The sequence below is a fragment of the Suricata suricatta genome, chromosome 13 (genome assembly GCF_006229205.1).
Source record: "Suricata suricatta isolate VVHF042 chromosome 13, meerkat_22Aug2017_6uvM2_HiC, whole genome shotgun sequence".
In the NCBI taxonomy this organism is placed as follows: Eukaryota; Metazoa; Chordata; class Mammalia; order Carnivora; family Herpestidae; genus Suricata; species Suricata suricatta.
In genome coordinates this window covers 19,207,485-19,224,565 of record NC_043712.1, presented here as the reverse complement: position 1 = coordinate 19,224,565, position 17,081 = coordinate 19,207,485, and the positions used below count along the sequence as shown (strand labels likewise).

Here is a 17,081-nt window from a genome sequence, read left to right as displayed (position 1 = left end):
TTTCCCAGTTGGTTGATGCCAAGGTAAAAAGACATCCTTTTAATGGTTAGAGAGGATCAGTTACTTAAATGATTTCATGTCAGTGTTGTATTTATGGTTTTACAATAAAACAACCTTTAGGAAGATGGCGGTGTGCGGTGTTATTTCTTGGGTCTGCTGTTGGGCCGTGTCGTCCTGTGAGGAGCAGGGCCCTGGTGAGGAGAGAGGGACCGGAGGCGGGATCCCTGGGGCGACAGAGCCAGAGCCCGTCCCGAGGGGGCACGGCAAGGCCGGGGTTGTCCGCGTCTTACCTGAGCCCATCACTCAGAACCAGCACCGGACCCGGCGCAGATGTCTTTATAAATGAGGGAAAGACGTGGCTCCTGTGGGTCTCACTTTAAGGACCACTGTCCCTCAGAAGAAGGAGGACTTCATCGGAGTCCTACAAGCCCAGTGCCTAAGGGACACATCCAAGTGTGCCTTGTCCAGTGGTCACTTGTGTGCCTCTTAGGACCCTGAACCCGGCAACATCAGACTCCCAAGTGACACCTGTGACTATGTGTTGAATCATCCTCAGGCTGGGGAAGAGAGTCGTGGCTTTGCCAAATTCCTGAGGGCATGTGGGACTCCAAACATGTTTATAATCTGTGCCTGCCACAGTGAGCCTGGCGGCACCAGCCCGGGTGGACTTTTGCAGGGCACACACCAGAGACGCCAGTCACTGCTTCGCTGAATAGGGGACTCAGGCTCTGGCACGTGGAAGGAGACAGGAGGTCACCAGAAGGCAAGCAGTGGCCCGAGCGAGCCAGAGGGTGAGCGGCTGTGAGAGCAGTGTGTTCAGAGGCAAATGCGGTCTTGCTGTGTCTTTGCCCCAAACAGATGACGAGGTGCTGTCCTTGAAGAGGCGGCGGTGCGTGGATCGGGGGACAAATTCCCCCCCGAATCGTGGAGTATCGCGGGTGGGCTGCCGAGCTGGGCCATCAGCCCTGCCCTCAGCACCATCGCGTGGGAATTGCCCAGGAAGTGGGCCACGTGGGCATTCCCTAGAGCGGCTGGCGGACGTTGAATCGAGGATTTTCCATGCGGTTTAAACAAGTCTGGAGCCCACCGTAGCCGAGGTTGCCTCCCTCCCCACTGCTCCAAACATGAAGGTTACAGAAGGACCGGGCTTGGCCCACAGCCTTTGTACAGCCCAAGGGCCTGCCTTGGTTTTTTAAGTTTTTAAGGTTTGTTTATTTTTGAGAATGAGAGAGATGGAAACACAGAATCCAAAGCAGGCTCCATGCTCCAAGCTGTCAGCACAGAGCCCGATGCGGGGCTCAAACTCAGACCAGGAGATCATGACCTGAGCCGAAGTTGGACGCTTAACCAACTGAGCCACCCAGGCTCCCCTAAAGTTTTTTTCTCAAGGGGGTATGTTTCTTTCCTGAGCAGGCACATCGATTGTGTAGCAAATGTGACCAGCATCTTTCGGAGAAAATTTGAGGTGAGGCTATTTAAGAGCCAAGGGAGTCTTCCGGGAAGCCACTTGACAGAGAATGATTGTGGTGCCCACCGCGACAAGCACCCTGGGCTCCTGATGCGGGGTCATGGGGTGCTTCAGCCCAGGTGTACCTGTCCACTTGTCCCACCTGTCACTGGGACCTGGCAGGCTGCCAGAGGCACTGCAGGGGAGGCTGCGACTAGAGGGACCGTTTCCATCCCCAGAGCTGCTGAGATGGATTTCAAGGGAATCAAGAAGCTTGGATTTTTTAATGGAAGGCCCATTTCTAATGTTTTTTTTAATGTTTATTTTTAAGAGAGAGGGAGCATGTGTGTGAATGAGGGAGGGGCAGAGAGAGAGAGAAACCCAAGCAGGCTCTGCACTGTCAGCACAGAGTCTGGTGCAGGGCTTGATCTCACAACCATGAGCTCATGACCCGAGAGGAAATCAAGTCGGATGCTCAACCAACTGAGCCCCCCAGGCGCCCCCGGAAGGCCCATTTTTAAATGGTGAATTCAGAACTGTAGAAAGTAACATTACGTGCCAACATCGCATCTCCCAGCTCAGCTGGCCTTCCCACCTGCTGCCTGCTCCCTCTGGTGTTGGCATTTGTCCTTTAGGTCACTTCAAAATAGCCCTCTTCGAACTGCCGTGAGTGGCCAGCCCGGGTATGTGAGGCACGTGTGGAGGGAAGCAAGGTATGGATGTAGGACATGATGACATTGGTTAGTTACAGGCTGGAGAGCCTGTCCTTTCTCCCCGAACAGTCACCTGTGTCTCTGCCCCACCTGCTCCTGCCCAGAGTCTGGACATGACCACAGATGTCATCCCTCAGGACAGTCCTCTGTTGGAACCTAGAAGCCCCCAGCTTGGGACTTCGGGGGAGAAGCCGGGGGGCTTCTTCCTTCCTAACAAGTCTCTTAAGCAAATGGGTTAACGTTGTGAGAGGCACCGTTGACCACACCCTTGACCCTTAGTGCCCTGCTCGGCCCACAGGGAGGAGGTGTGCCTCCTTGGCTGTCAGCACTGCTGGGTCAGCGTGGGGCCGGGGGTTTTGGCAGCGGCGGCAGCGGCGGCGAGAGCGGCACCCATCCAGGCTCTGTGGACGAAGCTTGCAAGATGGATTTCTAAGTCAGGTGTTTGTAAATCCAGCATATCTCACCTGGAAGCCTCTGGAGTCCCTTTCTCCAGCTACGTTGCTCACCGAGCCACCCTGGACAGTCTCCCTGTCCTCTTCCTCAAGGGAGGACAAACCCGGCCAGGCTGAGGGCTGCCGGCTCTGGTCCTGTGCCTCGCTTGCTGTGAACAAAGGTCAGTGAACATTCTCCTGGGGCAAAGGGTCAGAGTGACAATCCCAGGACCCGGGATGCCCAGTGTGGAGAAAGAGCCCGAGGCTCCTTGGCCCCTGGCAGCTGGTGCTGGCACGTGGCTGTGGCCTCGGCAAAATGCTGGTGTGGGTGCTGGTGCTGCGGAGGGCAGGGGTTGTTGATGCGGGCACGGTGGCCGGGGCCTGCCCAGGGCCTGGGCGCAGAGGGCACGGGCCTCTCTTCCGAGCCCCTGTTCAAACCTCTCCCACAGACAAGTCCCCACAGCTTCCTCTCCTTTTCGGGGCGCAAGTCCCACTTGACGGTGTCGTGGAGGAAACAGAATGGATCTGGGTCTCCGTCTGCACGCCCGATTTCACGTCCTGAGGGCCGTTCTATCACACGTTTCCCTTCCGGGGAAAGCAGGGTGAGTGCTGCCTGCCCAGCTTTGTCGCCCCCACCACCACCCCTTACCCTTCCCGCTGACGACAGACAGTCACGACGCTGCGTTTCAGGAGTCCATGATTTGGTTTTTATTTGAACCTGGGTCACCCAGCCTGGCCTGCTGGGGACCCCGGGGCAGACGCGGCCCGCGCCCTCCCCACCACCATGTGGCCTGCAGACCGGTCAGCTGGCCATGGGCAGCGGCTCCTTGTCACCTGTGGACACAGAAACTCAGCGAGTAGGTGCAGGGCTCGCCCAGGGGGTCTGGGGACCATCTGGGGAGCGGGACACCTCATGGAGGAGGGAGGGCAGCTTGGGCCGACTTGGGACCTGAGCTTGAGGCCAGAAACTTCTGCTTGCTGCATGACGTGCTATCGCCAAAGCACACTCCACAGGATGATCTGGTCTTTGGCCCCTTCTCTCAGTGGGGAGACGGGGCACAGAAATCAAATGGCCGCCGTCCCCCTGGCACGCTGTTACTGCGGTCATCACAGCATGGCCATCGGTCCTAGTGACAGCTGCCGACAGCTGTGTCCTCACCGGCCAGCCACTGTGGAATCAGCCACTTCTGCGGCAGCCCCAGAACTCAGGTCTGGCCAGTGCCTCCCTGGGCTCCCCGTCCCATTAGGGTTTAGCCCCATTTTACAGACGGGGAACAGGCCCGGAGAGCGGATGGGCTGGTCATCTGGTGCAGTCTAGAACTCCCCGCTCCGGACCCCCACCTCCCAGCAGGGCTCTCAGCCTGGACCCAGCGGCGCCCAGGGGGCTCCTACCATCGCCAGGGACGCCACAGTACTCCTTGCACTCCTTCTCCGAGTAGAACTTGTTGCCGTTGCCTTGGCAGCCGCCGTAGACGAAAAGGACGCACTTCCCCTGGACGGCATCGAATGCCCAGAGCTTCTCGAAGCCGCGGCAGGGGCCGGTCACTATGGGGAGGTTGCAGGCCGCTGTGGGGGAGAGGGAGGTGCAGAGCGTCGGTGGTCCTTCTGCGCGGCTGACCCAGGACGCCCCGCAAAGGGCCCGAACCAGGGCGCCCGCTCACGCAGAGCACGGGGTCCCTCTGGACTGGGAAGCTGGGGCCCAGGGAAACCCAACGCTTCCTGGGTCACCCGCATCCAAACATGCGATTCCCGTGACTTCAGGAAGCGTGCCCTGGGATTCCACCCCTGGAATGTCACCTCAGGGTTGTGGGGTGCCACACGCATGGAGACGGGGGCCCCGGGCTCACCCACGGTTCGGCAGGTCTGCAGACACTCCTTCTCTGAGGCGAAGTTGTTGCCGTTGCCCAGGCAGCCGCCATATTGGAAGGTCTCACAGGCCATGGAGGAGCCATTGTAGAAATACCTCAGGACCATCCCCAGGCAAGGGCCTTCTGCGTGGCCCAGCTGGCAGGCGTCTGGGGCGGGGCAGAGCAGCAGCTCTTACTGAGTGCTTACTGTATACCTGTCACCAGGCGGGACGCTTCACATGCACCGTCTAGTTTGGTTTTACCCTCTGCACTCCGAGGAAGGCTCGTCAACTCATTTTTATAGGTGAGGAAATGGACACGGAGGTAAAGTGACTTGCCCAGGATCACACAGTGCTGAGATTTAAAACCCTGTGGACTCCAAAATCAGTGCCCATTCCACTCCATAACCCAGCGACCCCCTGACCCATCACCCCCTGTGTTGGTCTTGTCTGTTCATGCCAGCCAGCCTGACCTCCTCACTGAAGTCCCACTCCCAAGCCTCTGCTGCCCTTGCTCCTGGCCCTGGAGTGCCTTCCTCCATAGACCCCTGCCTGGGTAACCTGGACACAGCATGAGTTTCCCTTCATCCAGGAAGTCCTCCTTGATTCCCTGACTCCTCCGTCCTCTGAGCTCCCCCACTCCCTGAGCTAACTCTGCCTCTTGGGTTCATCAGTTTCTTCTCTGCCTGCCTCCTCTATCCGACCACATGTTCCAAAAAAACACTAGTTTGTCTCTGTGACCCCCCAGTTCCCACAAGAGGGAGCAGGGCTCAGCGTTTGCTGAGCAGGTTGGAGGATGAGTTGGTCATGAACACTGTCACGGCCCAGGGCATCCTCACATCCTTCTCCAAGTCACTCCCACAAAAGCCCTGATAGTGAGGGCAGCAGGCTGTCATCCGCTTCAGAGAGGAGCGAACGTAGGCGAGGAGGCCACACGGAGGCACAGACAGGGCCAGAACTGCTGCTCCTCGTGGAGTGGTGCGTTCCTGAGCCTGGGGGCCACGCCTTACCCTCCTCTCTCTCCCCTCACAACCCCTGGCACCACGCAGAGGCCTTGGTTTGCCTTTCCTAGTCCCAGTCCTTGGTCAGCAGACAAATAAGAAAGAGACTTCGTGGTGGTGAGGGCAGCTTGTGTGGGCCCTTCCTCTCCGGCGTGTGACAGACGTGGGTGGAAAGGTGAGCGGTTGTTACCTTCTTTCTTGCTGAAATCAGTGTCTAGCTGCCCAGTCCCTGATCCTTCCTCTTCCTGGGGCAGCACGGCCCGCCGGGCTCTCTGGGGTGGACAGAAAGAGAAGCTGTTGTGGGGACCTTGCCACTACTGCTCACCTGTACCCCTGGAATATGGAAAAACCATTTGCTTTGGGAATCAGGGTGTAGACAGAAGCAGAGTTACTACACTGCTTAATGGACTGTTTTCCCAAAAGCATCAACTTGAGTCCCACAATGGGCATCACAGGATTGGCTTCTAGTCTGAAAGGAAAATCAGAACCATGAAGTAGAACAACACCCCTGCATCCCAATTCTAGTTGAAGCGCCCAAAGGAATAAGATGACGAGGGAAAGAATCTATCCGAATTGGAAGCCAGGGAAGAGGAGCATTTCCATGCTAGGAGCTTGAAGGTGTTTCTACACGTGGAATGTGGATGTGACTGATTTGCAGGAAGGGTTGACCAGACCATCATCATTAGTTGCTTGCAAAGGAAAAGCCACCTAGAAGGTATGGAGAAGGGACCCCCAGACTGACCCTGACACTCTTAGCTGTGGGGGTGGGGACCAAAGGGCAGGGCAGGCTGCCGAGGCTGCCTGAAGGTTCTCTGAGTGTAGAGGCCACTGAGGCAGGATCCCAAGGCCATTAAAAAGGGGATGAGGCAGGGAAACTGCCAGCTAGCAGGCATGGGAGAGACTGGAATCTAAAAAAGTAAATCTGTAGTAACACTGTAACCTTCAGTGCTGCCCTTCTCCTTTTAAGGTGCAACCAAAAGCTGTGATCAGGGACTCCCAACCGTCTCTCAAGCTGCTTGCACATAGGCCTTCCTTGGTGAGGATGAAGGAAGAGAGAAAAATCATGGAACAACTGAAAAAATGCAGCTGCTCAGAAGAATCAGGTTGATCTGGGGAAATATCTCCATCACACACAGAAGGATTGAATGAAACAGGAGAAAACTTAACACCGTAAATTCAAGATGACACTGCATCAATATTGGGCCAAGAGCTACGGAAATGAACAGAATGAAAGAAGAAGGAAGTTAATGGAAATGGAAAGGACTTTGTTGAATTTGCCCACACCATAGAGACAATAAACTGGTTAGTGATTATAAGACACAAATTCACATAGTAGGAATTCTAGAAGGGAGGAAATCAATATAGAAATAATAGAAGAAAACTTTTTGGAGTTGAAGACAGACTTGAGGGGTCAAAGAGAATGAGGCAAGATTGAGGAAGAGCCCCACCTAGACATTTCCTAGAGACAAAGGATAGAGAGCCCAGTGACCTGTGGAGTAAACAGCAGCATTAAAGGACAGAAACTCCAGAGCAACATCTTACGTTTATAAGAGAGAAAAGATTGTAACCCGGGGATTCTGTACTCGTCCAAGTTGTTGACCATGTGATACACAGACAGTTTCAAACATGCATGTTTGCCACCCATGTGCTTATTCAGGGGGAAAAAAAAACAAACTACTTATAGAAATAGTCCAGGGCACCTGGCTGGCTCAGTCAGTGGAAAACGCAACTCTTAATCTTTGGTTGTGAGTTTGAGCCCCACATGGGGTATAGAGATTCCTTAAAAATAAAATCTTAACCATACAAAAAAGAAATATCCCACCAATTGAGAGGGGAACCTAAGTACAACAAAATGGATGATGTGATAGCAAGAAATTATGGTAAACAATAAAGCCAATAAAACACAGTTGAGGTTAAATGACTGTTACAATGGTCACATAACTCAATGTAAATGTTAAAAGTAATTTTCAAAACAATAGGTGGAAAATATACATGTCAACCTCGGATTACATCCACAAAAACAGACATGTGGAAAGCCTGGAGAGAAGAATGGAAGATCTGCTAAATTTCCCTCAAAATTGCCTTCTCCAATTCCTAATAGCAAAAAAATGAATTCAGAATACCGATCTCCAAATGTTCATCAGCATTACTCAGTCAAGGGAAGGGGCATAGTTTAAAGCAAAAAGTAAAACTTGATCTAGGAAAGAAATCAAGTATTTTGGAGCTGAACAGGAAGGTCAGCTTCTAACTCTACCCTCTAACTCCCAAGTCATTGAACCTGACTGTTCTCTCGAAGACTCCTGAATCCTGAGAGAAGAAAATTAAGGGACCCTATCTTTTTCCTCTTCTGACAGAGGAATAGTGAAGATGATTTCTGGGATGAAAAGAGGAAACAGACTAGAGGCTGTGACGGTTCTGGGGCCACACGATCTAATGCACCAGGGGTTTCGACATGGGACAGCGTGCATCACTGCCCTGACCAGGTGGAATGAACCCCACGTAGTTCTTCAAAAGAGAAAACCAGCAAGGGCATTCCAACCAAGATGGCGCACCTTAGGAAAGCTCTTCCACCCCTGCTCCTTCCCACCCTTTCCTTGGACTTCAGAAAAGTAGATGGAACACAAAAGAGGGGATTCAGCTCAATTTTATTGGGTAAAGGGTTAAGGAATAAGTGAAACCCCCACCCCACCATATCACAACAGACAGGCTAAAACTAGCAGGAACAAGATAAAAAGAAATGGTACAGAAACTATCCAGACCCGTTTCTGAAATTTCAGGCTGCACTAGAGAAAGTGCCCGACTGTGGTGGCCCCTGTCATGAACCCCCCTGAGGACTGCCTCAGCAGTCAGCCCCTGCTGGAAACCGCCTCAGCTAGGGGGACCCCTCCACTCAAGGTCATGCTTCCTCCCCAGACTGATCCCCAAAACATGATCAACATCCAGGTATGAAGGCCTCACTCCTCAACACCATCATGGGACAACTCCGAAGCCTGCCCACCCCCCCAGTTCTGGAGCTCCCACAGGGGAGCCTGAGGCCTCAGGACCACATCATAGCTCTGCTTCTCCTGCCCAAGTCTCCCCTCACACCTTCTGTTCCACAGGTGTTGGTCTAGGAAACCCCACCAACAACACCAATGTAGAAGGAAATACAACTCAAGCTGAAGGAAATTCTTCAGTGGCCTCAAGCTATAGAATTCATGGAAACATGTATTTATGAAAACAAGACTCAAAGACAAAAATGGTAACAACAGAACACAATAAAAGACAAAATTCAGGCCTAGATTTAAAAAAAAAATTGAGAACGAAGAGAACACACAGTCAGAGCTAGTGAATAGGTCAGAAATGGCAAGGAACAGAATAGATGCGGCTAACTGGAATGAGTATCCCAGAAGAAAGACTTAGTGAGAACCCCGGGAGAAGCCCGTGAATACAGATGAAAGCAACTGAGAACACCTAGTATGTGTGGAAGACAAAGATGCTCTAGGATGAGAAAACAAGTGTTTCCCAAAGAGGGAATAGAAGATGAATTTCCACATAGTGCAAGAGGGCTCCCTAAAACACCGAAAAAATAGACTCTGTGGATGGGAAGGGTGGAAATTCCGATATGGAATTCTCAACACCAAGACCTGTCCCTGTTAAGTCTTTGGGGTGTCTTGGCCGGCTCAGTCAGTAGAGCATGTGACTCTTGATCTCAGGATTGTGAGTTTGTGCCCCAGATTGGGCTTAGAGCTTACTTAAAAAAAAAACAAGAAAAAAAAAAGATACAGAGTTCAAGGATAAAGTTTGCCCAGGCATCTGGGCAGAAGAAACAAATTGCTTACAAGGAGAAATACCAGGCTGGCCTCAGGCTTTCCCAGAGTGATAATTAGGGCTTGAGGACAATGGAGGAGCGCAGACAGACAGCAGTTCTGAGGGAAAAGAAACATGACCCAAGAATGCGATGCCCTATGGAAACCAATTCGACAATAAACTATTAAAAAAAAAAACAACAACAAAAAAGTTTCTTTTTGATAAAAAAAAAAAAAAGTGACGCCCAAGCAAAATGCCATTCAAGTATGAAGGAAATGGGGAGGCTTTTCTCAAATGGAAGAACTCCGGGATTAAAACACCCATGAGCCCTCCCTGAAAATACCACTTGGTAAAGAAAGGGCGCTAACGAAGAGATTAATAGAAAGAAGTCACTCAGGAACAGAGAAGCTGTGACTTTGTTCACTAAGTGATGTAGGATCCATTACAGGACTTTTGCTCAGTGACAGAAAGATGGCGACAGATGCTAATTTGAGGTTCAAAACGTCCGCTCATTTTTTCATCCAAATAAAACTACAATGAATGCTTTTTAAAACTCAAAATAGCATCTGTAATATCATCCCATTTAAGAATAGTATGCCTAAATCTGTGCCTGCATTCTTTTTGTCTGTGTGTCCCTCCACATGCACACATGCCCAGTTTCTGGATTAATGTGACTAGTGGTAGTTTTTGGGTGGTGGCTTTTTTTCAATTCTTATTTTATATATATCCTTTTCGGCATTATTTTAATTCTTTATTTTTGTTATCTTTTTTATTTTAATTATTTATAATGAGCATATGTTGGTTTTCATAAAATCAATGGTAATTTTTCTTTAAAAATAGAGAAGCAAATGATATGTTAACAGTGTTGGTTCTATGTAGGAATAAGGACACTACTATCTTTTTTTTACTTTCTTGTATGTTTTAAAATTTTTTGAGACTATGTGTCTAATATATTTATAATATATATTTGTTTAGAAACATGACCTTGAAAATTTAAACATGTAGAAACACACGTATATCCACGCCCACACACACACATGCACACACATCAGTAGAATAAATCCAGACATATAATTTCCAAATCATCAGAGACTAAAATGAAGAAAGCTTACATAATATGGTAAAGGCAGGAAAATAGAAGAGTAAGGAAGCCCAAAAACTCAAAAGGCAGAATTAGAGAGGAGTTGGCCAAGAAGCGGCCTGCTCTCAGGTTTGCTGGTTTTTTAGAGATCAATTGACTTGATCTTTTATTTTCTAAGCATTGAGTATCATCATTATTATTTTACTGGTTTTAGGCACTATGCTAAGAGTTTTTGCAATATGTTACTGAATTTTAGCCTGTGGAAGGGGTAAGTGTAACTACCCCATTTCACAGATGAGGAAAAGTGAGGTTTGGATGGGGCAGCAACTGGCACAGATGGTAGATCTGAGATTGAGCCCTGGTTGAGGGGGGCGGGGTCCTGATGTCAAGAGCCCATGCCTACCACTGCCTTCTCTCAACCTCTCTCAATGACCTCACGCACCACAGGGGGGACCTAAGCAAGGGCAGCAAAACTCAAGCAGGCAGGGTGGGGGGTGGGGTGGGAAAAAGAGGTGCTCACCGTGAGTGGAGAGGGCTCTGGTTCCTGCTCCCCAGGGACACACTCACCTAGACCAGGACAGGATAGAGAGGTGAATCAGAGGGCCAAGGCCCAGAGAGGGCTTTGTTTCTTTCATCCTGCTGATGACTGCCAGGTGGTCACTCCGCTGGGAACTGTCTTGTACATTAGCCCACTTCATGAAAGGCTCCACCCACATGGCTTGCTGAAGGTCATTCATGGGAAAAGCGACAGGCTGGCAGCTGCACCGTCATCGCCATCAGCACCATCAGGAGAACAGCAATGGCTAACACTTACTGAGCACTTACTAGACACTGGGCAAGCGCTACTGTATTTAAAGGCTTTATCTCACAGACGTCTCACAGCAACTTAGAAGAGAGGCAGTATTATGCCCCATTTTACAGATGAGGAAAATAAGGGTCCGGAAGGTTGACTAGCCAGAAGTTATACAGTGCAACTTGAATTTCGATACTCTTAACTCAGGCCCATACTTGACCCCAATACTGGATTGCCTTCTAAGAGGCACCTATGGATTCTGGCTATAACCTCACTTTAACAGGCGGCACCACACTGAATGCTGAACTGGTTCTAATTTCAGCTCTGCCAAGGACATTTGCTCTGTGACTTGGAGCAAATCTGGGGCCCCCAGCTACCTTCTCTGTAAAGAGGGGAGGGGGACTATAATCCTACCGACCTCAGAGGGTTATAGGAAAGACCCAGGGCCTGGGAAGATGTTCTCTGAGGGTCGTGAAGGGTGAGGAGGAGACAGAAATGTGAGGTGGGGTGGGGGTGGGGTTGCACTTACCTTTGTCGGCCATCATGAAGATGGAGTCCTCGGGGATACCCACACTCAAGGCAACCTCCCTGAACTCCTCCAGCAGACTTTCTCGAAGCTGTGGCTGTCGCCCTGCAATGGGAAGCAGAGAAGACACCTAGACACAGGTACTGAGGCTAGCAAGGCCTGGGATTATTGTGCCCAGTGATCATCACTTAGAAGCTGAAAGCTATCCACCCAGCGTGATCTCGTCAATACACTTATGGAAAGACTGGCTCCACCAAGAAGAAGAGGTGTCCCTCCCAGACTCCCAGCCGGGTCTTGCAAACCTCCATCCATGGCTTTTTCTGCTGGTTCTGTTAGGGCTGGAAGGCCTGGAACTCTCTGGGTCTACAATAAAGACCCAGAGAAGAGGCTTCTACCTCAGATGGGAGACTGAGCCCTACGTCCTCCAGGGAGAGTAAACGTTTCCACCTTTCCCATAACTGGAGTTTTATCAGGAGGACAGAGCAAAACTCCCAACTCCTCCCCACTCCACTGTCCCTAAATCACAACAGGCCTCTCCCACCCCAACTCCTGCGGACTTATCTAGATCCACGCCTTTACCATAGAGCTTGGCGGTAATGGTGGGCCCATGGTGGTGGCTGATTTTCTTGGTCAGAAGGATGGCGTACTCATCATAGTTGGTGTGGACCACGTAGGACTCCATGGTGATGTTCCATCCTGCGTGGGAGACACAGGAGGCCAAAGGAATCAGTTTTCAGAAGGCTCTTCTAGCCTGGGATCCTTCACCTGTTCCCCCATCATCATCTGGTCACCCATCCTTCCATCTGTCCATCCATCCCCTCCATATATTTATCATTGATTCATCCACCATCATCCCCTCCATCCATCCTTCCATCCATCAAACCATTTCCTTCTTCCTCCCTTCCCTTCTCTCCCCACTTCTTTCCTCCATCCTTTAATCCATCAATTTATGTTAGATGACAGATTAAATCACTTATCTGCCATCCACAAATGTGCTCATTTACCAATCATCTGCTTATTTTCTCATTCCTTTCTTTATTCAACCAGCCACCTACCCAAACATTCATATATTGCACTTCTAACACGGGTTATTTGACACATAGTCAATAAACATCTGCTGGGTGAATGAATAAATCCACGTCCAAGTCCGTCTGTCACTTAGCACCATGCACACTGTACATGGTAGACGCTTAGCACAATTTTTATCAACGGGTTGCAGACGCTACCCATGAACGCTGATGAAATCTTGATGCTGTCCTCAGAATTCAGTGACATCCCTTTCATTCTGGATGCTTATGAGTACAGAAGAGAGAAGGTGAGAGAGGGGAACAAGGAGGAATATATACAGAAAGCCCAGAAGACAGGTCAGGAAAATGGGAAGGAAGGCTGTAGGGGCACAGAGAGCCAAGGCACAAAGAAAAACAGGTTAAGGCACATCAAGGTCTTTTTCAGCAAAGGCAGAGCTCAGAAGATGCCTCCAATTCAACTTACTAGATTTATGATAGAGGAACTTTCCGTCAGTGTCGGTTTTCTCATAAGCCCCCGAGATCTCCTCGCAGGTGCCTCTCCTGGAGATGTACAAACCAAAAGAAAGGTAACCACTGGTAGAGACCGTGGTCCCCACACCCACTCTCCCACGGGTCCTCTCCACATGTTTTCCTTTTGTAATTTGGAAACTAGCACTTCAAATATCTTGTTTAATCCTCATGCCAGTCCTAGGAGACCCACTCACAAACAAGGGAACAGAGGGACAGAGGAGAAAGGGACTAATTCATGCCACCCCCTTAAAGCCAGCCCTAAGCATCAGCTAGCTTCCTGAACCAAATCTGTACATCAGACTGACGCATGGGGAGGGGAGAGTGATGAATGAATGCTTTAACTCATTTGTTACCCTGTGTCTCTCTGGCCCCAGGTCCCTCCATGAAATGGGGCTACTGACACCTCACATGGTGGTTTTGAGGATCCAATGAGACACTATTAAACAGCTTTGGGGCACCTGGGTGTCTCAGTCCGTTAAGCATCTGACTTTGGCTCAGGTTGCGATCTCGCGGTTCATGGGGTGGAGCCCTGCAACAGGCTCTGTGCTGACAGCTCAGAGCGTGGAGCCTGCTTTGGATTCTGTGTCTCCCACTCTCTCTGCCCTTCTCCCATTTGCTCTCTCTCTTTCTCTCTCAAACATAAACAAACCTTTAAAAAAAAACAGCTTAGAATGAGTACTATGCACATACTAGCTGTTGTTACAATTGTTACTTATCTTATTAAAATTTATCGAGCAGCATCTATGTGCCAGGCACTGTGCTACAGGCTGAGGACATAGAGGAGGGCAGGATGGACTCTGTCCCCTCATGGGCCTCAGAACTGAGCAGGGCCCATGGGCAGGCCAGAGGCAGATGCAGTCAGGGTGCTAAGTGCCAAGTGGGAGAAGCATGAGGTGCTCCAAGAACACAAAGGAAGGTGTGTAGCCTGAGCCTTGGTGGTGGTGGGGGAGGTGGCAGTCAGGGATGGCTTCCTGGAGGAAGTGACATAGAACCTGCATCCTAAAGGATCCATAGGAATTAGCCCTGGGAGATGGGGAGGGGTTTCGCCAATAGAAAGAATGTCGGTTGCAAGAGGGTGGAGGGCTTCAGGAGCTGAAAGATCTACATGGCTGGGTCACCGAATTCCTGGCAAGTGCTGGCAGGGGCCTGGAAGGACTTGCATGTTCCTCCCAGGGCACTAGGGAGCTATGGAAAGGTTTGAGCAGATTTGAGTTTTCAAGAAGTCTTTCGTTTGCTGGGTAAAAGGTTTGGGATTAGAGGCGGGGAGAAGTGTAGAGGTGGTGGTGTAGACGGCCAGGGATGAAAAGCAGGTGGCCTGGCAGCGTGGGGATGGTAGAGATGAGACAAGCGACAGCTTGGAGGGACTTAGGAAGAGAATGGACAGGGCTTGATCGTAGACTGACGAGTGGCAGCAGAGAGAGGAGTCTCAACCCTTCCTTCCCACCCCGGTTTCCAGGTTGGGTCCTGGGATCTGGGAGGGTGCTGAGCTAAGGGACACTGCACGATCGAGGGCAGGTTGCAAAATAGGCATGTGTTGGGGAGGGCAGCAGAGGGCCCTGGAGTCAGGGGCAAGGTCCTGGCTGGAGGTGGAGACCTTAACTCTCAGGGACAGGGTGGTGACCGGAGCCAGGCAGGGGTGGCTGGGGGTGTCCGGTCCTCCTCGTCCCTCCCAGCCCATCCCCACTCTCACCGCCAACGAGTGCTGGTCATGCTGATCTCCTTGTCCGTCGGCCCCTCGCCCAGCACCAGCGTGCTCATGGACATCCTGTGCATGAACTTCTTCAGCCATGGGCAGGTGGAGCCCACGGCCACGTGGAACCATTTCCCATAGATCTAGGAGACAGCCGCGAGCTCTGAGGATCTGGTTTGCCTCGCAAAGACGACTGGCCAGGCTCCCCTCCCTCCTCTCAATGCTAAGGAGAAGTCGTGACGTCCAGTAGCTAATTGGAGACCATGCAACTTCAAGATGGGATGGGGCCTAGTGGTGATCATGGCAAGCCGAGGAGGGGCCCCCACCCCTGCTCAGGGGAAGGCCTTCCTCTGCTTCAGCACAGGATCTGTGCTGCTCACGTGGATGAGGCACAAACCGCCGTGCTCAAAGGTCATGGTCAACCACAGACCCCAGAGCAGCACTCCTGTCTTTCACTCCTCCAGAGACAGGGAGCTCAGCACCTCGGAGGTTAGAAATGACCTCCTTTCCTTGAACTGACAATTCGGGACAAGGCTGCCGCTGCTTCCTCCTGCCCACAGGGCAGAGGGCTGGAAGAGCTCTCACGCCCCCGGAGGCCCCAGGGAGCCTCCCACGCTTCGCCATCCCCGATGACCACAGGACCCTGCTCCTCCGGCCCCTCCGCCCCCAACCCTGCTGGTCTCTGAGCATTGACAAAATCCACCGCTAGGAGGGTCTGAGAGCCCCTCATACCAACGTGGAGACTGAGCCCCGGGTGGACAAGGTCCTGCTCAAGGTCACCCAGTGACTGGGGACAGAGCTGGGGCTGGAAGGTGGTCCTGGGGCTCCCCCACACAGCGCTTAATGCCCAGCCCCCTTCATCCCACCGGCTCCATCTCCCTCCTGTTCCCCTTCTCCCCCCATCCCTCATGTCTGCCCTGTGCCACCCCAGATCTGCCCACAGCCAGGCCTATGAGGGCAGAGCGCCCAGGATGGTCACGGGGGAGGGGGAGGGGGAGGGGGTGTCAGGGAGAAGGGAGTGGCTGAAAGGTGAGGGGCTGGGGGAGGGGCGCAGGAGTCACAAAGAGCTAAGGCCCGTGAGGGGAGCCGCAGGGGCAGTGGTCTGCACGAAGCCTTTTCCAGGCTGGGCAGGAATTGAAGCACAGGGTCCCCCAGCCGCCCAAGGGGGCAGGTTCACACGTGGGGGCGTAGGGTTCAGAGACTGTTAGCCAAGAGGCCCACAGAATGGCAGAGGCATAAAGCTGTAGTTGCGAGGAATCCCGGATGGTCTGGGGGGAGCCCCCTCCGAGTTCCAGATAGGGAGGCTGGCCCCCTGCAAGGCCCCCCTGCTCAGACGCCCTGGCCTCCAGACAGGCCAGCCTTACCCTAGAGATAGCGAAGTTCTCTTGCACTTGGATGTCTTCGGGCGGCGTCAGCACGGGGCTGGCACTCACCGCCAGGCAGGCCGTGAGCAGCAGAAACAGGGCCCTGAGACCCCACATGGTCCTGGGCTCTCCTGCCTCGGGGTCACTCACAAGTTCAGTCAGTGTGGGGACAGCGGAGTCACCGTCCCTCTCCCCGCAGCAGCTGTGAACTGAGACCGGGGAGGGGGACTTCGGCTTGTAGGTGACCTTGCTATTTGCCCCGCTCAGCCAGAGCCAATCAGGGCTCCAAGGCCAGGTCTGCGCTCATCGATCCCTTGTAAAGCCCTGCCCGGGGTCAGGAGTCCCAAAGGGCCAAGGTGGCTGTTTCAGAGGAGGCGCTGACCAAACACAACGTGGTCCAGACGCAGCCCTGGGTTCAGGCTCCAGAACAGACTCCCGGAGAGGCCTGGCCACCTGTAGCCTCTCCCGCCGGCTCATTCATTCCGCCTGGACCTCACACTACGTGAGCCAGCAGGGCAAGCCTGACTGGGCCCCTTCCCCACGTGAGAAATGAGACCCAGGGGGAAGAAATGACAGAGCGGAGACCACACAGGAAGTCCAAGGCATAGCCCAGACTGGAACTCAGCTCCCTGTCTGACTCCCGGCTTCCCGCAGCCCCAGCAAATACCAGTAGGAAAAACGATGAGAGCAGCTTCCGTTCACTGAGAACCTACTATGCGCCCGCTTTGTACCAACACTTTCCCCACACCACAGAACCGAATTCAGTTCCCACCACGGCCCTAGAAAGTCAGTGCTATTTTTCCCCTTTGAAGACAGGGGACCTGAGTCTCCAAGAGGTTAGGTGCCTTGCCCAGGGCCCTTC

The 17,081-nt window shown here is 52.3% G+C and overlaps 1 protein-coding gene across 2 annotated transcripts in view; it reads right to left on the bottom strand.

Annotated features, from left to right (window-relative positions):
• Positions 1 to 3,275: 3,275 nt before the first annotated feature.
• The window catches only part of LOC115276753 (kinesin-like protein KIF12), a 29,009-nt gene continuing 15,203 nt past the window's right edge, over positions 3,276 to 17,081 (bottom strand). For both annotated transcript variants that reach the window (XM_029920854.1, XM_029920855.1), the window contains exons 14-23: positions 16,220 to 16,428; positions 14,856 to 14,998; positions 13,119 to 13,195; positions 12,207 to 12,323; positions 11,631 to 11,732; positions 10,829 to 10,875; positions 5,629 to 5,710; positions 4,439 to 4,606; positions 3,984 to 4,157; positions 3,276 to 3,425 (exon numbers count right to left, since the gene is read on the bottom strand). In XM_029920854.1, the coding sequence (XP_029776714.1) occupies positions 3,394 to 3,425; positions 3,984 to 4,157; positions 4,439 to 4,606; positions 5,629 to 5,710; positions 10,829 to 10,875; positions 11,631 to 11,732; positions 12,207 to 12,323; positions 13,119 to 13,195; positions 14,856 to 14,998; positions 16,220 to 16,428 (1,151 nt within the window). In that variant the 3' untranslated portion in view covers positions 3,276 to 3,393. The remainder of the gene's footprint in view (positions 3,426 to 3,983; positions 4,158 to 4,438; positions 4,607 to 5,628; positions 5,711 to 10,828; positions 10,876 to 11,630; positions 11,733 to 12,206; positions 12,324 to 13,118; positions 13,196 to 14,855; positions 14,999 to 16,219; positions 16,429 to 17,081) is intronic.